Source organism: Colossoma macropomum, unplaced genomic scaffold, assembly GCF_904425465.1.
Source record: "Colossoma macropomum unplaced genomic scaffold, Colossoma_macropomum, whole genome shotgun sequence".
NCBI lineage: Eukaryota > Metazoa > Chordata > Actinopteri > Characiformes > Serrasalmidae > Colossoma > Colossoma macropomum.
In genome coordinates, this window is record NW_023495506.1 from 70596 (window position 1) to 93622 (window position 23027).

The following is a 23027-nucleotide window of genomic DNA, read 5'->3' on the forward strand; positions in this document are numbered from 1 at the left end:
TTAATTTAACCAGCGTTCAAGCACAAACTGTTTACCATTTTCCCCACTGGCTATAAGTAAACATATAAAAGAGAGACTGTACTACTCACTCGTATGGAAAGTGTATTGTATTCAGGTTGTCCGCGGATCCTTAAAATGTCTTAAATTCGTTTAACTAAAAAAAAAAGGCCTTAGTTTGTCTTAAAATGTTTTAAATCCATCTCCCAAAGGTCTCAAAATGGCCCACACAAATAACACAATTTTGTGTTTATTATCCTGCATTGCATTCTGCAATTTCCAGATTTCACATGCCCGTTAGCTTTTTAACGGCAGATTGAACTAAGCAGAACCAACGGCATTATTTAAGGCTCCGAGGGGCGCTGATTGCAGGTACTTTGTTTTAGCTAGCGGAGGCGGCACCGTAGGCATGGGGAAGTGTAGATTTAATTGGTTGGATAACCCCAGTTTTGCACCGTGGTTAAAAAGGTAATCTGTACGGAGCGCGGTGCTCTGGTGTCTGCACACGATAACAAAGCTGACAAGAATCATCAACAATCAGAGCTGAAAAAACAAGCGAACTCTGCTCCAGGTGTGGATCAGCTTACAGAAGGATGCTGATCAGCGTGCTGAAGAAGCTGATCGGCACCTGGAGCAGAGTTCGCTTCTTTTTTTCAGCTCTGATTGTTCTGATTCTGAGAAAATTGCAGAAAAAAGAGACCGAATTTTCAGTGTAAGACTGTTAGTTAATGTTTGTTTGAAATATTGGTTCATCAGAAAATACAGGAATCACATGTTTACAGTAAGGTCTGTAACTGTAATGTTGGTGCCATTGTGTGCTTTTTGCCATTTTGGATTTGCGTAAGTGGTCTTAATTTTGTCTCTGAGTGGCCCCCGTACCTGCAGAGACCCTGATCTTTACTTTTGTGGTTTTACTGTTTGTTTTAGATGAGTTAGCAAGCTTGCTAACCGCAGATGCACACAGTCCACCCCGCTGCTGCCAACCGTATATAACTGTCTGATATAATTATGTTCATTTCTGTATCGTTACTCTTTATTGTTCGCGATATTGAGTGAGCTAGCTTGCTAACTCCACCAACGTGGTGTTTTTTTTTTGTTGCCACTCTTCCAGGCGAGCCTTGGTCGGGCCAGTTTGACAAACTGCTAATGTCTTGTTGGTTTAGGCTTTATAGGCCTGCCACGGTCATGGAATTTCAGCCAGCAGTGATTTGCGATATAAATATTTGTGACTAACAGTTTAATTGTCTTAATTTTGTTAATTGTATGCAAATTGTATGTTAATGTATAAGCCTGAGGGCGGCACGGTGGCGCAGTGGGTAGCGCTGTCGCCTCACAGCAAGAAGGGCCTGGGTTTGATTCCCGGCCGGGTGACCAGGGTCATTTCTGTGTGGAGTGTACATTTCTCCCCGTGTCTGCCTGGGTTTCCTCCGGGTACTCCGGTTTCCTCCCACAGTCCAAAAACATGCAGTCAGGCTGATTGGACATGCTGAATTGCCCCTAGGTGTGAATGTGTGTGACTGTATATGTCTGTCTGTCTGCCCTGCGATGGACTGGCGACCTGTCCAGGGTGTATCCTGCCTTTTAGTTTGGGGTTTATAGGTCTCTTCCCGTTCAAAGAGGATATTCAACAAGCATTTCAATAGGAGCCTGGTCCTGTATGAGTAGGGATAACTGCCCGGGGACATTGCCAGGATGCATTGAGAAGACAGACATTCTTATAAGGACTTTGAAATAACTCAAATAGACTAATATTACTCATCTGGATATGTATTCAGTTCGATTCAGTTGCCAGTCGTGTGGTAACTGTGATGGGCCTAATGGCTAACAATAAGTGAACATGATGCTAACTAGTGACATATTAACGTTCTTTGGCTTTAAGCTCTTAAATGGCCAAAAGCTTTATTACACACGTCTGTAATCTAAGAATAGCTCAGTCAGTTTGCCTTGGAGTTCCTGTAGTTACTGAATACTCAGCCGTAGAATGTAATAAGCCTGGGATTTTAAGGGTTGGTTAGCCGTCCTTTCAAGATATGTTTCTTCGTCATACAAGCCAGTCAACTTGTACCAAAGGTTAGTTATTAAAGGGGTCAAGTCAGCGCCTCCGTGGATGAGGATAGTCTTTGTTGCTCCTCTGTAATACTGCCTCGGCCCCCGGCAGTGTGCGGAGTAGATAAGGCTTGATGTTCGTACGTTAAGGATCAAATAGGTCATTTATCCATATAGTACCGGACTGTGCCCTGATGTGCGTTGCGTGCTGAATGGACTCTTATCTAGGTTCCTCTTGGTGACACCGTGAATCCGGAGAGACAGCGTGTTTTTGTTCTGTAACACAGACGTCGAGTCCAGGCTTGTTGGATCCTCAGCTTATGGACAGTCTGTCTGCCTGACAGGAAGGGTAATCTTGAATTAATCTGCACTTTGAAGCTGCACTTTGAAGCTCTTGCTTCAGTGAACTAATTTTCACACTGCTGCCAAAAACTGCAGCTTCTGAGGGTTAAACTTAGCATAGAGCAGGTTAGCATTGCCTCATGTTAGCTGGCCACTGCTAGCTTGTATTCTTTTTTCTTCTTCTTAGTGTTAGTACGTTAGTATTTTGAGGGAAAGTGTTAGCCTGCTCTTCAGTGAAGGACAGGCCTGAGGTCAGCATAAGAGGGTAACCTCCAGTAGGACTCCCAGTCCAGGACATGCTACCAACATCCTGCCAGCACCATCCCTTTCTCCTCTCGCTCACATGCTCCCTGTAGATCTCTTCATCAACCACAATGAGTTGGGAATGGCAGATCCAGTATGTGGATATCAGCTTACATATGCGCACTTATTCACGCGTCTTACCCCCCAACAGCGCACAGACCCCCTGACCACACGGCTATTGCAGTCAGTCAGGTCAGTCCTTCGTGCTTATCCTCGCCCTCTGTCTGTGTGAAGAATCGTGTGGAATGATGGTTTGGAATATAGCTGATGCCTTCAACAAACAGACGTCTCTGATCGGTTCTGCTAGGACTTTCTCTGTTTGTTTTTCTGCCAAGAAACCTGCCAAGGTTTTAGAAAAATACAGAACGGAATCCACAGACCTTTCCAATAAGCTGAACCTCTTGATTGGCTTACAGATTTTAGGAAGTGTTTCCTGTTGGGTTATTGCTGGTGGGCCAACGTTTGGTGGGCTGTCTCTTATAATGACACAGATCTGGGGTCGGGTAAAGGACCGCTGAAGAGGTGGACCAGGTCAGAAGTTAATTTGATGCATTTTTGTGGGTTGACTTGATATGAAATATTGAATTTGTTCATATAAACTACAAATTTGCTTTACATTGTTTCATTCAAAGTATTTATTTGAGTTGAATAAATCAATTTGAATTGCTTGACAAACCATTTTTACAGTGCATCTCTTACTTGGAGAAAGTCTTGTAGGGCTTTTTCTTCAAGTTCTAATGACACATGTTGTCTGAGGTCTGTCCCAGAGCTTAAACCAAACTGAGCGCAGCTGTGAAATGTCCCTTACTAAGACAGTGGGCTGCAGATCCTTTGTGTGAGAGACTCTGTAGTTGTGGCCTGGATTGTGTTCAACCACTGGCCAAGTTAGAATGTAAGAACAACTGAACTGAAGTTCTGAGCGTTTCATTTAAACACATGCAGTGATCTGCTGCACTGTGGAGAACATTTGAATGCATGAAATGGAATGTGTGTACAAGTGGTGTGGTTTAGAAAACTGTACTGAAAATGTTCAAATGGTCAATTTGGAATTTTCTCTGCTCTAATAAACCAAATAATTAAGACTTTTCACACCTAGGTTGTTTGCTAAAGTTTGGTTTTTGTGACGTCATGTCTTTTTCATTTGGTGTAGTTGGTTTTGCACTGCAGTGGCTGAAGTACACCAAATTATACAGGCAGGTGTTCTTTGGCAGACACACAAACACACTGTGACTTTCACATTTGCCTCCATTAGTGCCCAAGAAAAAACAACCACTTGAAAGCTGACTGAGACATGCAATTTTTGGCCGGTTTAAAAGGTTTAAATGGATGTAAAATATTGCTAACTGAACTAAAATGTTGAACGAAGGAAAAGGTTTGAGTCCAAAGAAAGGAAGATCCATATCAGCTAAAAAGAGAAATCTTGGCATGATATTGCCTATTTTCTCTAACTGTCTTTCTTCCTGGCCCATGTTTCAGTGTCTTACCAACATAGCTTAAGTCTTGTGTGACGGCGCTTTTTTTGTTGTAAAACACTGACATTCATGATTTAAAGTGCCCATATCATGGAATTATCCCTGGAATTGGCTTTTTTTTTAATAAAAAGATGTAAACATTGTAAAATGGTCCATTTCCAACACCTGCTTACCTTGCATTCTTAGTCTGTACAGGCCGTAAATGGAAACTAAGCTAAAAACAGCTTATGTCACTAAAGACGTCACAAAAGCCAACATGTTGACGTATGTCATATGACTGTGTTTTGAATGAACAGGGCCAGCCACTGAGGTCAGAGATTATTTAGTTATAGCAGTCTTCAAGAAACCATAACAACAGCAGCCTGTTTATTTGTAATAGAATCAGAGGGATTGGAAAACGGTCATGTAATTAAATTAGGACGGTTTTGGCACAAACTCACTCAAACATCATAAATAAATATTAACACATTTTAAGAGAAATACAAGACGTTAAAGGGTTGAATGTAAAAATATTTTTTTTATTATGGCCATATTCTCTTGCCTTTTTGCACAAATCTTTTGCTGTTGTCTTTTTTTTTATTTGCAGTTGGAGCCACGGTGAGCGTGGAAATGGTGGGCGACGCTGAAGTTTATAGGACTGATTCAGCAGAAATCCGCTGCCTGTACAATTTCTCTGAAACTGTCAGCGCAGTGGAGGTGCAGTGGTTTGTGGTATGTACCACTAATTTCTGTCGCCAGCTCGTAGTTGGTAGCTGTACTGACAAAAATGAGCAAGTGTTCGGCTGGCTTTTCCAAAAGGAGACATTTTTGATTTCAGTATGAGCATCTTGTATAACTAAACTACATTTCCCATGAACCTCAGAAAAATCATCAGGGAAAAAGAATTAGGATAGCCTACAGTGACCTGACTACGCGAATCCAGGATAAAAACACAGAGTACACTAAACGCATCCACGTGGCAGGGCACAGTGGTGAAGAAATCCTGACCATCGAGAACGTGGAACTGTCTGACGAGAGGGAGTTCTTCTGCCTGGTGGATGGCCTGGCAGCAGGCATAGAAGAAGGCAGGCTCCACCTAAAGGGTCTTTGGTGAGTCTGTTTCTTTTAATAATAATAATAATGATAATAATAATAATAATAATAATAATAATTAGGGGTGTTAAAATGAATGGAAGCTAGGTAGTGGCTTATGTGTTCATTTTTTGGCCCTCAGGCTTTTTTAAAATATTAATTTCTGTAAAACGGCTGGGGGTGTTGTTATTATTGTCTGTGTTAACTGTGCTGTGTACTGTTCCTGGAGTTACGTTAATGTATTCACTCACTGGTGTATTTTTGATAATACATTCAAATCATCCAAAAACAGTAGAATTAAATTAAGTAGACGAAATCCTGATACACAGTAATTTCCTAAAGAATCGTAATTAAATCATTGTGAGTTATCATTACTACTACTACTACTAATAATAATATAGTAATAAAATTAATTAGCATCTTTCCTATGTAAAACTGCAACATAAAGTGCTGCTCATGGTATGTAAATGGAGCTGTGTAGATCATTGTATATGTAGTGGCATTTATCCTGAGAAAACATACATGCAGAGATCACTTGGAGCACCGTAGACCATAGGCTTGCACAGCAGCTATAATAGTGTCCAGGGGTTTATTGTCGTTTATTCCATAGTTTGAGCAGCAAAAAAGTTTCCATTGCCTTTTTTATTCTTTACTGCTGGTAAACACCTGTGTGGTACCCCTGGTGCTGACCTGTGCTTCTATGGTACCATCATATATGCACCTGTGCTCACCCTCGCCACCCAATGTCAGAACTAAATCATTGCATCACATTTTCAAGAGTGACCTACACACCAGTGTGGCTCCTACAGTATTTACATCAAACAGCTCATGACAAAAAAGAAGATAAAATCAAAAGAACACTGTCTTTTTTTTTGGATTTTTACCCAATTTTCTCCCCAATTTAGTCGTCTCCAATTCCACCCGCTAGTTAGGACTCCCCCAGTCACACAATACTACCAACGCTAGGAGGGTGAAGGCTAACACAGGCTTCCTCCGAGACCTGTGAAACCAGCCACTGCTTCTTTTCGAACTGCCGCTCACGCAACGTCACTGGACAGCCGAACGCGCTCGGAGGAAAGCGCCAACCGCCAGATCTGTTACGTCAGCTAACAGACGCCTGCACGTGATGGGGGGAGAAGGTGGGGGGGGCATCCTACCCACCCAGAGAGAGCGAGGCCAATTGTGCTCTCTCGGACTCCCGGCTACGGACGACTGTAGCATCACCAGGGATCTAACTCGCGATCTCCTGATGACAGGGCCAACGCTTAGACGGTTGTGCCACTCGGGAGCCCTAACACTATGTCTTTTTAATAAAAGTACAAGAGTAAATGAAGTTCTACTGTGTTTTCCCCATAAGAAATGATTTTTGCTTCGGTTTGTTCTGTTTAGACCCTCCAGAGCCTCCTGTGATTGAAGCTGTCCATTCTGGGGTTTCTGTGGCCAATATCTTACCATCGAAGGTCAGTGTCAGTCTCAAGCCCTGCTAGTTATGTTGGTTCCGAGTGTGTGATGTCCATATGTTTTATTTATCCCATGACTAGATCGCAACTTGTGAATGTAAAGGCTACCCCCAGCCCAACATCACTTGGTATCGCAACAACAGTGTGCTGTGCCACAAATATGGCCGTAAGTAAAACAGAGAATAGATCCATTTGTCTTATCCTGAAAGTTATTTACTGTGTTGTGTAACGAGACTTAAAGGAACACTCCAGCATTTTTCAGCTTGATCTCTATTTGCTGCATCTGTAGCGTACAATAGTTTGGCACGACAATAATTTAAACACGTTTTCCTTTACTTAGTAAAAGAATAGGAAAACCCCTTGACTCAGATCACACTTCTAATAGAAGCCAGTAGGTAGTTGCTTGAGTACCGGGAAACGTGTTGAAATTATTGCGATACACCACAGTTCTGTTTTCACTCCAGGAGCTCAGTGTTTCCTCTCTGTCTGTCAGTTTAAAGGAAAGCTTGTGTATGTGTTATCTCAGAGGTGCACGTGATTACTTTGGTATCCAAGGACTCCACTGGGCTGTTCACAGTGCAGAGTGAGCTCCAGTATAAGGTGACCAAGGAGGACAAGGACGTACACTTCTTCTGCAGCGTCGTCTATTACGTCCCTGGGGCTGCCCGAACGGTCGAGTCCAAAAGGGTCAACATCAGTGTGCACTGTGAGTCTCCACACTGCCTCACCACTTGTTCTGTTTGCCCGTGACTTCTTAATGAAGGCCGAGCTGAATGCACTTCCAAAATATGAGAGAGTTCTTGTTACTACAGGGCGACATATGGCCAAAACAACAAATTCTCAGGAGATCCACTCACAGCAGGACCTGCCAGTCAGTGTAACAGAGCAAGCTCTGAGAGAGACAGTTTCATTGTTAAGATGATGGCGAGTGAAAAAGACTGAATTTGAGGAGATTAAGGCAGAAATGGCTGCACGTCCTCTGCAGTGTGGAATTGGTTCTGATTTCTTAAATCAGATGTACTTTGACTCGTAAAGGAATGGAGCGGTGAGGCTAACGTTACTAACAAACACTAGAACTCAGTAGTCACCCAAACAGCCTATTTTCTATAAAAATGTATGACTAAAACTTTTCAACCCACAAAAAAAACGCATCCAGGTCTTCAGGTCACGCAGACTTGTCAGTGTGGTTAAGAGCACAGTATGACTCACTGTACAACTATAAAAATGAACAAAATTGCGAGCAGCCAGTTTAGACAGCAGTGTACTCACACACCACCTCAGGAGTAGAAGTGCTGATCTACAACCAGTATTTGTGAAAACGACTATCATAAATACGAAGGATTCTGATCCAAGATCAGTCCTGCTTTGTGAATTCCGGTGCTGATGTTGTCTGAAATGGCTGGAGGAGTTTGGTTCATTTTTGTGGTGCACAGTAAGTCATACTCTAAACCACATGGACAAGTCTGCACAACCTTGGTGAAGACTTGGATGTGGGTTAATTGGGTTGAAAGATTTTTGTGAACATATTTTTACAGAAATGATTTGAGTGACTATTGAGTTCAAGTGTTTGGTTAGCAACATTAGCCATGTAGCTCCAGCACCAAACTAAAGAAGCACAATTTGTATTCTAAACATGTCTTGGCTGATTGCCTGTATCTGGTATAAGAGGAAAATGGGCCACATCTGATTTTTTGCCAAACTTTTGCTTTAAGTAAGAGGCTTAATTTCTGTTTATTTGTCAGGTTTCAAAATATTGTTCTTCAGACTTCAGATTGAGCGAGTAAATATATAAAAAATTGTTAATAATTAAGAATGACATGAAATACATTGTATTGTATGTTAATAATTGTACGTTAATGATATGCATATGATGCCCTAAGTGTAACTAAAGCCCAGCAGTGAGGAGCTGAACTTTACCCTCCTCTGCTGTCACTGCAGACTGGCAGGGTCGCCTACAGAGCAGCGCTGGTAGCTGTTAATGAAGTGATGCTCTTTTTATTTGAGGGTCCCATTTCAGAGGGAAGATTTCAACCACTACCCTGTAACTCAGTTCCAAGGGTCAACTCTCGAAAACAAGGGGTAGGGGTAAAAGTAAGAAATGGGACAGGGACCCAAATGGCTGAGCGTCTCTGCTTTTTTTGTGTCCCACAGACCCCACGACCAAAGTCGAGATGTGGAGGGAATCACCCCGGGGTCTGGTCAAAGAAGGAGACACAGTGGAGATCCGTTGCCGTGGCAATGGCAGCCCCCTGCCACCCGTCACTTTCAGTCGAGAACAAGTGAGAATGGTCCCCCAGTTTTTTTTAATCTGCATAATTTAATAGTTGAGACATACAGAGTCATTGAGAGTGGAATGATAAGAAAAGGTGCATTGTAGAGCAAGGGGTCACGATGTCTTCAACACGAGTATAGACATTTTATTCATTGTCTAAACCAGTAAACGTAAATAATCATGACCATCTGTGTTTATACAGCTGTTTTTATTGTAGTTACATACAGTCAAATACAAAGGTCTCATAGCCCCTCGTCAAATTACGTTTTGTTGATTCTGAAGTGGAAAGTTAACACGCCCTTCTACTGCTGTTCATTCACTGAATCAAACATATGGGGAAAAAATGAAACATTAAATATAGCCTTTGTGAAAGTTATGGAATATTTTATTATTTTTTATGTTAAACTAAGCAAATAAATAGAAATTTGAACTAGGATTTACAGAAAAAAATGTCATAATAAAGCGTGTTCCCTGTAGGGGATTTGTTCATTTATTTTCACTTAGAAAATCAACAAAACATGCAGTTTGACTGAAGGTGCAATTACAAATGATAGACTCAGTAAACTAGGCAGATGCTTATATAAAGAAGCCATGATGTCCTCATACTTTTGGCAGTGCAAATTTGAACAAATAAAGTAATAATAATATATCAATGTTGTGCAAAAACCTCCACATTTGCTGCTTTTCACTCGTTTACGTAAATTGAAAACACCAATTACCCTTTGCGTTGTGTTAAATTTTCAAGATTAATGGACCAAAATAAATATTCCAAAAACATTTTTTTCCCTTCTCCTGTAAGTTACCATTTTGGAGGTACTTGGTTTTGCTCATACAGCAACAATACATAAACATTACTGCTTGCTCTGAACTCTACACCAGCGTAGAGTGATCAGTGGTTTTCTGCCGTCTGTCCTCTGTGTCCTCTGTAGCGTCCAGAAGAGAAGCTGGAGGCTGATAATGACCTGCTGGTGCTAAAGGAGGTGACCCGTGACGACAGCGGCAAGTATCTCTGCCGTGCTCTAGACGTGGACTCCACAGACTATGAGGACGTGGTGGGGAATCTCCAGCTTACCGTGCACTGTGAGTAGCTGCAGCTCTAACACTCAACATCCTGGGCACTGAACTTGATCCAGATTTCCAATCAGACGGCGCTGCTTAAACCTGATTCTGCTGACTGGGTTCTGGTCTTTGTTGTGGAAGCGAGACGTCTGGAGAAATCATGTTGCTGGAACGGTTTTGCAGCAGCAGGAATTGCCTGTTGCTAAGTATAATTCCCTATTAACAACATTAACATTTTAGGGTGATGTATCCTTTCAGCAAAGCCCATATCATGGAAAACACGTCTTGCTTGCTCGTTTTGAATAATAAAGCTTGATGTAATTTGTAAACATTGTTTTTAAAATGTACCGTTCATTCCCTTTACGTTCTACTCAGAAATGAAGCACCGAAAAGCCTGCTTTGAATGTTTTTGTGATGTTATAAATACCAGCACATTTACACTGCTGTGCAAAAGTCCACCCTTCGATGTGAGGTCTGGACACTGGGGTGGTCAGTCCATTGTTCTCAGAACACCAGCAGCTTTATTGACAAATCAATCTTTATTGACAGCTTAAATGACAAATCGGCTTTAGTGTGTTGTCTGCAGAGGGTGTGTTAACTTATTTTCACATAGAAAATCAACAAAACGTGTAGCTGCATTTGACTGGGGTGCTCAAACCTGCACACGACTCTAACTGCATTGTCTTGTATTGTTGCTGGTGGGGAAAGTTCTGGTCTAAACGCACCAGCACAAATAGACGCAGAGCGGCGTAGAACATCGACTCTTTAACTGTGAAACATGCCTGGTAAATTCTCTCCCGAAGGCAGACGGTAATAAACTCAAAGAGGAGACCAAAGTTCTTAGCACAGATTATGTGACAGTGCATGCGTGTGTGTTTGCCTCTGTGTGTGTGTGCACAGATCTGGACCCAGCTGTCATGGTCCCCAGAGACCCTGAGGTTATGCAGGAGGGGGAGAACCTGACCGCCACCTGTAATGCCTTATCTTCTCTGGATACGAGCGCTGTGTGGAGTAAGGTACGTACGTTCACACCGTCCCACTGTTCAGCAGCTCCTAGTCTCTCATATCTACACTGACAGTCACATTTTGAAATTCAGTTCCAAAAAGCCACAAGAGCAACACAAAACCAGCATGCATCACTTACAAACCTGAGACAACCACAAGACAAAAATGGGGTGTATGTACGCAAGGAAAGTGAGGGGGCTTAGCGACAGACAAGACACAGGGTACACAGTGACGTGGAGCTGGTAAACCTGGAAGGAGCAGACAAGGAAAAGGGCAGGAACGCTCCAGCAGGAGAATGATTTTCCAACAGCTGAGCTGTAAGTGATCTTGTCTGGACGGCCATCACGCTTTAAAAGACCAGTAAGATATGCAGGGTCTACACTCTCAAATATGACATTGCTTCAAGGGTTCTTTAGTAAAGAAAATGGTTCTGCAGATTGATGGGGACTGTTTTACATGGTTTTGCATAGAACCTGTTTGAAAAGGGTTCTATAAAGCACCAAACAGCATTCTTCTATTGTTATGATGTTGAGCCTGTAACAGTAGAAGAACCCTTTCTGGTGCTGTATAGAAGCCTTTTCAAAAAGGATGCAAACAACTCTTTAATCATGCAAAGGGTCATTTGAGTGTTCATGGTTCTATATAGAACCGTTTTCTTTACTAAAGAGCCCTTGAAGAACCGTCCTTTTTAAAGTGTGTGGGCCATTAAAGGTTCACATGTGATAAGCAATATTATAAGCAACACAGTGAAATGGAGTTAATGATCCATTTGCTGCCTTTAACGTAAAATGTTACTGATCACCACCTTTCAGAATTGAGGCTGAGTGGATTAGTTATATTATTACTTCATTCTCAGTGCTGCAGAGCTTCCTTAGCTTTTTCACCGCTCTGATCAACGTTTCTTACAGCTTCGTAGAAATGATTTGAAAGCTACACTGGTACTATTAGAGCAATGAAATGATTTGATCTACAACATATCAATAATTATTCCCTCAGTCTGACCGTATGTCTGTCTCTGTGTGGTTAGAATGGTGTAGAGATTGGAAAGGGAAATGCGCTGCATCTGCAGGACGCTACATCTGAAACAACTGGACATTACCACTGTGAGGTGACCGTTCTGTCCCTGCCAGCTCTGCAGACCGGAGGATCAGTCCACATCATTGTGCAGGGTAAATCACAGGCACTCCATTATCAGCAGTACAGTGGATTAAGCCTACATTGCGAGTCAGTGGCCTGTTTGTTCAGAAACTTGAGTGACGTTCCCTTTAACTCCTGTCAATCTGCCTTCAGAGCCGTTACAGGGCTGGCATGTCCGCGTTGGCCACAGTGGAACAGACCGGAGTGTAGAACATATGCTGCCGTGCTTTCCGTCACCGTGTAAAAGAAGCTCTCTGGAAGCACTTCCTGTTGATTTGTTTGATCAGAGTAACAATAAAACGCAGCCAGTACAGTCGTGTGCAGAATTTTGTGCGCCCCTGGTCAAGTGCCATGTTTTGTTGATTTCCTAAGTGAAAATAAGTGAACACATCCTCTACAGCAGGGTTTCTCCACCAGTGGGCCGTGAAGCACTCTCTAGTGGTCCGTGGGCCTGAACTCAGGGGGAGGCAGTGGTTCGCAGTGGGTCGGTAGTGACGTATGAGGCGATGCAGCCGCTGGCGCACAGGGCAGTTAGCCGGAGATGGATTGGTTCCTCAGGGTGTTTCTCCTACCTTGCTCGGTGCGGACCTATCAAACTCTTTTCTTTGGTTCGCTCCGTTCTGACGTGTGTGAACACTTCACCCGTACTCGGGTCTGAAGCAAACAGCCGAAACCCGCGGGTCTCGATCTGCTTCCAACCGGACCTGTTCAGTTCACTGCCGGTGGGACGCGTTTTATGATGAAACGAGGGAATCGTCAGTAGAGCCGTCTTTCCTCTTCTTCTACCAGCACATCGGCGCTGTACTGTCAGTATAATCTGCCTGTTTTAACGTCAGACTTATTGCTCACATGTTGTTCCTGCAGCTCGAGCTGCAGCCGATAAAAACGACAGACGAGCCTTAAAATAATAGCGAAGATCTGCGTTTGATTTCTGGCTGAGAATCAGCGACGTGAGTAGATAAACTCAGCCTGATAAACTAATGAAAAGAAGCCGATATCAAGTAAGGTTTATCATTGTTGTTGATTGTAGCGACGCTGATCCAAAAGTGTGAGTGGAGTGAGGTTTATTTCAGATGAGGCGCTAAAACCCTCAAAACTAAAGAGACTACAGACCAAACAGTGACTCCTGTGGGAGCCACAAGAGTGTTTTCAGTGAATTCGCGATGGACTGCAGCTCCAAATCACAGTCACATCTGCATCTACCTTTTTTTCTTTTTGCCCTTTTTTTCTTTTTGCCCTTTTTTGACATCTCTGCAAACGTTTTTTTTTAAACATGTTTTTTAGCATAACTGCAAATTTAGTTTTTTGTGATTGAAGTGAAATGGACGATCTGATCTTTTTTCAGGCCCTAATTCAGAGGTTTCTGTGTGGGCGAATAAGAAAAAACTATTTAAAAAAGTTGATTTTAGTTTTTTGTGGGCCGCTATGCTTTCTAGTTATGAACAGGTGGGTGAAAAAGGTTGAGAACTCCTGCTCTACAGAGAACTCTGGACTCTGCACGTTTGAATACACAGCTTCTGTTTACTTGCTGAATTTAACAAAAAATGTAGCCTGAGCAAAAGCTAAAGCACATTTTATATTTTTTACATCAACATGTTCAACTCAGCAAAAGAAACAGAAAATATGCGCTAAAATTTACAGAAGATGACCATGTTTAAATTTAAATGTACGTTCTTTGTGGAGGACGTGTTTTAACTTATTTTCACCTCGATAAACAGCAAAACATGTAAATTGGCTAGGGGTATTCAGATTTTTTACTACAACTGATCATTTCCGTTCATTTTTTCCTGCTGAAAAACATAGTTTATGACACAAACTGAATACAATCTAAAATGTGTTGGTTTTGTTAGATCTGTACATATCAAATAAATGCAACAACAAGGCTGAGAAATCACGTTATTAATGGAGAGGAGCAGATTAAACAGCAGAAGTAGCTACATTTTGGCATCGTAATAAGGCATCATAAGGCTAAAGGAATACTAATATGGATAATAGTGAGTTGTAGCTATTTTTCCCTTCTACCGTTCTTTGACAGCACACCTTCCTTCATCGTTAGCAGTGCTCTCGTTGCACAGAGTTTCAACAAAGCTCTTTAAAAGTGTAGTTAATAGTGGTGTAACAGTGCCTCATGACAAATCAGAAATGTGACAGGGCATTGTGGAGAATAGGCATATTACTTACGGGATCGAATGCAGTTGCACAGTCAGCACCGTTTAAGCAGGCAGTCGTCATTTTTTACAATTCAAATGCGAATTGTGAACCCAGTATTGAGAACTGCATCAAATCGGGGGCTGAGTGTGTTGTTACGCCCGTGGTAGTTAATGCAGTCATTTAATTATTATGTAATTACATAAGTAAGTAATTACATAATTTATTACGTAATTAACAACATTTACACTCAACTTACATTTTGTCGGTGCAAGTTTGAGTCAGTACACTTCTGACTTCGAGTTTGTTAGAGTGTCAGAAAGTGCAGTTTCAATAAGAGCTTGTTTCGATGTTACGAGTGAAAAATAAGTCCTATAAAATTACAACATGCTACTTCTAATAGTTAAAGTGCATTAACTCACTCTCTGCTCGGTAAATACACGCACGTTAGTTTAATTGTGCTGGGCTTTGATCTCCTGCAGGTGCTCCTCAGTTGAGAGATGAGAAAAAGGAGGTGAACATGAGTGAGGATGTGGGGAAGTGGGTGAATCTGATATGTGATGCAGGAGGATACCCCAGACCCACAGTTACTTGGAGCATCAGCGGTAGCCCTGTAAGAAACACACAACACCTTTGAGGGCTTTTAAACACACTGACCTTGGCTCCTAATACATATTTGTAGGGGTGAGCTGTTGACCTTTGGGTTGTAATTGTTTTCAGGTCTGGCGAGAGGTTGTGAGAAAAGAGACAGAGGACTCTGTTCAAAGCATAATAACTCTGAAAGTGTCTAGAGACACTGTGGCCACGTGCAATGCTACAAACAAAATTGGGGGGGAGACCAAGAGCTACTTCATCAGAGGCAGTAAGTTTCACAGATTCTGGACAACTCTAGCCAAACTCATCAAGAACCACTGTCACGGTGTCCTTAATTTACCCTTAGAAGTCTACCATTATTTCTGTTGTTAACTATGTGGTTAGTGATGTACCAAGTTACAGTTCGGTTTGAATTTTAATTTGCTTATTTCAACTGTGTGAAAGTGAGAAATAGACGCTTTTGTTATGGCTGCTTATAACTGTTTCTGAGGGTTAATTAAAATAGCAGTACATGTAATGGAAGGTGCTACAGAGATCACACTATCAATGCAACTAGAGAAATATAAACTGGTCATTTGACTTCAGGAAGGTCAGCGAGTGTGAAACAGTTACACAAGCAGATATGAGATATTTAGTGGTTTGTGCTGAGTGTAAAGTTGCATTCTCTTTGCATCTCTCCACAGTTCCCATCATGAGCACGACCTTAAACAACACTGCAGGTAACGACCTCTCACAGCTGCAACCCCCTCACCCCAAACCCCAGCTTTCATTTCTGCCTCCCGATATCCATCCACACCATACAGGGAATGGTCAGACATTTATGAATAATGCCTTCCTTTTTTGTGGAAGCAGTGCAGAAGTTAGATGGGCTCCCCTCACCAGTTCCTGGGCATATTTAAAATTCCGTGTGTAGTAAGGGTGCAACAGTTATTCAACTCAGTCGACTAAAATTGACGGCCAAATTAGTTGGCAACTAATGTAGTAGTCGATTAGTTGGTGACATCATCAGGTGACATCATCATCAAATTTGGTGAACTGAGGACAGCGCTTCCAAACAGTTTTCTGTTTTTCCTGAACGTTTGCAAAGGAGGTAGAACGTACAGGGCAACTGGACAAAGGGTTACAAGTGTTGAAATGTAATGTTTACAAAATCATTCAAATTTAACTGTTCATAGAGAAATTTGCCACAAGCGTTCTCCGCTTTCCCATCCGCTCCATCAGAGCGCATCTTCTCTGCAGCGAGGATTATCTGCTCTCAGAGGAGAGTGAGCCTCTCACAAGAGCATGCAGAGATGATGACTTGTAGCATTTAGTTGCAACAAGTCGAGTCAAAGTTTATATAGTGCTTTTTACAACAGGTGTCGTCACAAAGTAGCTTTACAGAAAAATCCGGGTCCAAACCCCCATGAGCGTCACCAGTGGAGACAGTGGCAAGGAAAAACTCCCTAAGACAAGAGGAAGAAACCTTGAGAGGAACCAAGACTGAAAAGGAGAACCCATCCTCCTCTGGACCACACCGGACAGCAAACAGTTACACAAGAATAACGAGCAAAATAAGCAGAGAATAAGGATTTAACGTTAGTGTAAAATATTAGATCAGATTAGGTGCTGTCTGTCTACACAAAGCACAGAATACATCGTTTAAATGTAAAATGTAAATTTAGATCGTTTTCATTCACTTGATTTAAGGAAAACTGATTTAGTTTTGTTATGTTTTATTGCTGATATTTTGCATGTCCTTGGTTTTAAATTCTGACCGGAAAAAGATTTGGGGGTTTGTTTATCTTTTGTATTAGCAGGAAAGTTCATTAAAACATTATTCATCTTCATTGTAAGCTCAACTTATAGCTCTTCTGGTTAGGGTTGTGCATGCCGACTAACTGTTATATTCAGGTATTTGTAAGAGTTCACAAAATGGTTCACCACTGAGAAGGAAAAAACAGACAAAAAAGGACGGGTTTTGGCTGAAGTGTGTAGCGCTGTAACTTACCTTTCGAAGGTGACAGCACTGGTGTTACACAAAAATTTAACAGCACGCAGAGAAATACATTTCAAAACATGCTCTATTATTCAAAATAGCTGAATAAATGCAACAACAAGGCTGAGAAATCACGTTATTAATGGAGAGGAGCAGATTGCCTCAAATGACCTAATGAGCTAAAACAACCGCTAACCAGTACAACCCTGCATGTTGATGGAGAGGCTTTTTTCCTCTTCAGTGGATAATACGAAATCATTCTGGTTTGTTAGAAAAATACAGTTTCAATACTGTTTCTAGATTTAACATCAGCCTAGCTTTTCAGCTCTGAGAGCCGTGCAGTCCCTGTCCCCACGTTCTTACCAGTGCAAAAGCGCCCACATCAAGGCAAAGTACTTATTCCCAAGTATGAGCAAAACTTTCACAGTTCAGCTATATATAAATATAAAATCAATGTTGCACCAAATTGTCAGCCTGTATATTTTGTCTGTCTTCCTGTGATGAAACGTAACAAGTACCTAAATAGTGATTATAGCGTTAAAATGCTGGCACCTTGAATGGTTACCTGAGCGCCCGTGCACATCCCTACTTTTGTTAAAACCAGAGTTTATTCCAGCTGCTGCCATGCCGTGAATTGGTTTGTAACTGAGTTTTGTGAAGTACTATTATATATGAGCAGAACACAGCACTGATCCTGGCAATACTAGTGGTGTCAATAATGTTAGCACTGGAGGACTTGATGTCCAAAACATTGTTTTGTGACAGTACTGAGATGAACCTTTTTTCAGTCCATTCCTGGCTGTTAGATGCACGCAGAGACTTTGTACAGTAAAATAATCCCCCCAGAAAAGGTATTTTTCAGATTTACCTCTATTTGAACCTTTTTAGTATTACATATAAAAACGTAGACACTTGTAAGCTCACTGGTGGTGTTAGAGAGTGAATAAAATGGCTGTATCATAAGCCCTGATTCCCATCACAACTACTGTGAAGAAATCGGAGTCGGTAAGTTATTTCTGCAGTGAACAGTTTCATATCAAAACACTCAAAGCCTTTGACTTTGTTTACATCTTAACGATTGAATTAAACAGAAGTTTTAAAAGATTGCAGTAATAGAGGCTGGCAGGTTTTCTTTTCATCGGCGCAGTGGCCACTGTTAATGTTAGTTAACATTCCTCCGCCCATTGCTTAGTAACAGAGACTTGCAGTGCGCTTTGGTATACATTCAGCCGATGTAGTGATCTGTGGTGAGTGCACTGTGGAATTTTATAACGCCCTCAGAATCATTCTGGAATTCTATTTTATGATTAAGACGCTTACAGAAATATGTCGGACTTACTCAACAGTGCCCTACAAGAATCGATATCCATCCCTAGTCTTGTTCTCGTGGTGCCAGACGTGATCTCGTAGTCCACGTCTCAGGGCACCTTGTTAAACGCTTGGTTCTGGATTGTGGTGAAATCTGCCGCTGACAGGGTTACGCCCCTCTGAAACCCCAATTCCCCTCGCCCATGCTCCTTTAATGTTCAGTACGACTGATAACACACAACAGGCTACTGAGTTCACCATCGCTCACCACTTTGAGCTCCACCTTCACAAGCCATTGGATTGGGTTAGAAAATTTCAGACTCAGTTTGTTTTCATGCTAATAAGTCTATGGTCCAGCCCACATTTAGCCCAAAACCGCTCATGGTTGTGCTCAGACATTTTTGTTTCGAGATGATGTCTGGCTCCAGCAAGACTAGTTGAACACAATAGTATTCTTGGTTCTGTAGCATCAGAAGCACTTGGTGTATGAATACAGGAGGAAGATTGGGAAGATTTGGTGAACTTTCCCTTTCAGTATAAAACATTACACTGTATCACTTGCCATGACCTTCTTTGGGTTCTTAATATTTGTTAACATGCTAATAGGCTATTGGCAGCCTATTGTACTGCTAACGCACAGCCTGTCTTCACTGTTCCTCTAGTCGATAGCAGCGAACTGGCCAACAAGGTCATTGTTGTCAGCATTCTTTTCCTGGCCGTCTTTGGCAGCATCCTCTTCTTCGTGTACAAGAAGGGCAAGTTACCGTGCGGACGTTCTGGCAAACACAAGATGTAAGTGTTTCTTCGGTATTATTCGGTATTAACTTTTCCAAATATTTGTGTACTGTTACCACAGGATGTCTGCAACATGTATGTATTACAAAGATCACAAAGTCTACAAGATTCACACGGAAAGTTTTACATCATATGTAAAACATACACACAAATTCAAGATGGCGCCGAGTATGGCTGCCGTGTTGCGAGCTCCCTTCTATCCTATCTATAGTTTTGTTTATCTATGTGTAAATACTGTTCTCTGCATAATTTGTGGAACTCGCACTCAAGTTTTTCACTCACCTGTGTCCCTGTACTCTTGTGATGTGACAATAAATCTGATTTGATTTGATTTGATTTGATTTGATATGTATTGTTCTTTGTCGCACACTTGAGTGCCTCCATACTTGAAGGGACTCTGGCCAACATGGCAGGCTTTACCATCACTACATCTGTTGTAAACAGGCTCACACTTGTCCTTTCTAGAGCAAGGTTTCACAGTTTAAAGACTAGGAAAACACTAGCTCATCTGATGATGTACCTTGAAGGAGGAAGGAACTGCTTTTGGGTGACGTTTTAGGGATGGGCTGTTTTGAAAGGGTTTATTCCGGTTAGATGGTGAACGCAGAAGGAAGGCCAATAGCTAACGTTACTGCTCGGAGGCCGAATATCTTATTGCAGCCGTATAACTGTAGTAACTTCATTCATATTGTCATTACTGTGTACAGAGTGGATCACTAAAACAGAAGAAATGACTCATCAGATGAGGAAGACTTGCTAAAAGCTGAAGTTATCAAGGGAGCTGGATATTTAGATACCATACCTCAGTTTGCTTTCTTTCTCTGAACGGGTACAAAAAAGGTTCAGTGGTGTTTTTCTGTACAATGTAGGATCAGTGATTATTGCGCTAGGATTTACTCTAATGCTAGCTTGGTTGTATTTATTAGCTCATAGATTAGTGACTAGGCTAGTAGTCACGATTGGTCGATTCTCAGAGGTTGTATGATGTATTTGAATAATGCATGCTGGGTATCGTAGTGGGAGCGCACTGATGAATGAAAACATGGAAACAGCGATGAGGCTGAGGGACAGATAACACTGCTAAACACGAACAGCATATTCAGCTCTAGTTTTAGGTCAGAATGTCTGTTTAAGAACAACTCCTTTTCCACAGGATATAACAGAATAATTACTAACATGTCAGTGATCATGAGGTTCACTTCATAGATAGTAAACGCTTTCCGTTTATACACCCGGCAACCGGCATTTAAAAATAATCCCGTCCGAATAGTACTTCTGCATGCAGCTCCGTTCCCCAATGCTGCAGCATATTGGAGTGTAGCATTTCAATCTCTACAGCAGTGATCGCTTCGGCACCAAGGAGGAAACCAGTGATGAGGGCATCTTCATGGAGGTGAAGGGAGATGAGACAGAGACCTCGGTACCACTGAAGGATGTCCATGACAATAAGAAACCACCCGCTGACCAGGTAACTATATAACCTGAGGGAACGACAGCAAGTGGACTCTTCTATTCTCGTACATACTCTCACTGGCCACTTTATTAGAAACACCTAGCTCCAACTTACTGGTCTGCAGAGACTGTTGCCCATCTGTTGTTTGTATTAGTCATTCTTAGGCCCTCCATCAGTGGTCACTTTTTGACCATAGAGCTGAATATTTTTGGGTGGTGGACCACTGCAGCAACCCCAACAACACTACTGTGTCTGATACACTTGCACCAGCACCACACTCACTCCCGGATGTGGCGAGAAATTCTCAACTTTTACACATAATTCAGTCATTAAGATGTGAACAAATTTAGCCAACCATTGATGTGAAATGGTCAATTCTACAAAGTCAGAATTGTCAGAAAATTCCAGGAACCAGACGTCTGAAGCATTTAATGCCTTCAAAAGTTCTATGACAGAAAGATATTACAGAGAACGGTTACAGGTCCATTGCCTGATAACTGAGACATTGCTGAGAGGGTTCAGGGCTAAAACTGCTATTTTTGAATACATTCATGGAGTAGATGTAAAACAGGGTGTCGAAACGGTGCCCAAAGAAAATCATTATCAACATTTCATATGTAAACTCGTGTAGGTTCACTGGACTTTTCAGATGGTAAACAAACTGTATTTGCATAGTGAACATTAAACGACTCCTGGTTCCAGCCACCACCACCGTAAAGACAGGTAAGTCGGTGAGTTTCTCTACAGTGAACCACTTCAAGAGCCTCACAGCTCAATGACTGAATAATATGGAAATTCTAAATGGGTTCAGTGGGGCTAACATTCATCTTACACTGACATCATCTTTCTTTCTCTTTCTTTCCTCCTTTTTTCCTGGAAGAAAGTACGCAGACCTACACAGGTAACATGGAAAGCAGCCAAGGACTGAGCCCTGTTCAGTGCCCCCCACTGACTCAGCCATCAAGAGTCAGGATGTGTGGATAGGGTCTGGTGGAGCAGCCGTCTTTGTTGAATAAAGAAGACTTGGGACTTTGTTCTTTTCTTTTTCTGAGCAGGTATTCCTGATTGGGTGTATTGGGCTACGGTGAGCTCAGTCACATCTTCCTCTTTTTTTCTACCTCAGCATGTGTTCACTGCACATAACTGTTCATGTAAAAGTTCCTGATGCCTGTTCGGTTCTTTTTGCGCGCCTACATGTGTTCGGTGAGGGGAACGGGGTGATGTTTCGTCTCTGCGAAGCGCGCTGTGCGTTTTAAGGGAATACTTCTGTCAGCAGTGCTAACGTTGCTAACAGTGAGTGAAAACAAACACTTGCCAGTTAGCATTGCAGATGCCATCATGCTAATTGGGACTTTCGCTAGTGTTCTGTAAAAAGTTGGTTGCTGATAAAGAACTCACAGATGGGTCAGTTGGTGTCTACAAGGTTTTGTTCACTGTTAGGCACATTAGCACGTTTTCTCAGGCTGTTCATTTAGAGAGAATAGCATGACGCCTTGGCTTGTTGACCTGCTGACCTTGGGCCGAGGGAGTCCTTCTCCTTAACTGCTGTGTTTGAGTAAGTTTTTTTTGTGTTAATTCTTTGGGAAGTGTGACCCAGTTCAAACACCAGTGTGTACATGATCTCAGTATGTGCTGCCAATGCATTTAACATAAAGCTAGTGTTGTAGCACTGGTCTACATGTCTGAGGGTGATGGAATGCATAGACAGTCAATCTGCACCACGACTTTCACAGTGCAGCTAGAGGTAGTTACAGTTATAATAACTCAGGTTAACTCAGGAGTCTCCTTTAGCCAGGGGCCACGTCTTTTCAATAGGAATGGGAAGGCATGCTCCTATTGGACAGTCCTTGCTCTGGGTTTAAAGGAGTTAGGGATGCACCGATATTGGAATCGTGAGCTGATGTGTGCCAGTATCTGATATTGTTCATGTTCATAGTTGCCGATGCCGATACAGAAATACGTTAAACGTTTAGAAACTGGGACGAAATTCACCTGGATTAGCATTACAGAGAAACATAACATTTCTTTGTAGAGAGTTATAAATGCAGTAATATGAATAAAATGCAGTCTTAGCACAGTGTCGTCTAAACCTTCTGCTCTTCCGGAGTCCAGTAAACGTGTAATCAAATATAGGTCTGAAATAATGCATCAAAACGAAACATCAGTGGTTTGTTTTTAAAGCAAATGTCTGCTGATATGATTCCGATATCCGTGTGCATCCCTAAAAGCAATGCTCCAGCACTTCTCAGCCTCATTTCTGTTTTCTGCATCTGTAGCATGTGGTCAGTTACCACGGACAGTGATGCTGGCAAGTTTTCTGTAATCTGTAAAAACACGAGTGTTTGTTTTGAGTTACTTACTGAGCCACATGCAAGTGAAAGTCACGGTAAACTACTGTAAGACAGTTAGATGCCTCCCGCTCGTCGCCGTGAACGTCTTCAGTACAGGGTTCAGCAGGACAGACGGGATCATCCATGTACATAAGCATGTCCGCCTGTGCAGTTCCTTTCTTTATATACCGTGTTTTTTTTTTTTTCAAAAGAAAAAGCCAAATAAAGCTGTTACGTTTAAAATGAATGTTGCCTGT

General features: G+C 42.0%; 1 protein-coding gene across 1 annotated transcript; it reads left to right on the forward strand.

The window, feature by feature from the left end:
* Positions 1-4769: 4769 nt before the first annotated feature.
* LOC118802249 (cell surface glycoprotein MUC18-like) lies at positions 4770-20498 on the forward strand. Its single transcript, XM_036562733.1, has 14 exons — positions 4770-4871; positions 5023-5242; positions 6621-6691; positions 6773-6857; positions 7218-7397; positions 8843-8970; positions 9893-10043; positions 10923-11038; positions 12055-12196; positions 14795-14925; positions 15033-15174; positions 15590-15625; positions 18855-18984; positions 20329-20498. The coding sequence occupies exons 1-14, from the start codon at positions 4770-4772 to the stop codon at positions 20465-20467; spliced, it is 1773 nt and encodes a 590-aa protein (XP_036418626.1). The 3' UTR covers positions 20468-20498.
* Positions 20499-23027: the final 2529 nt, after the last annotated feature.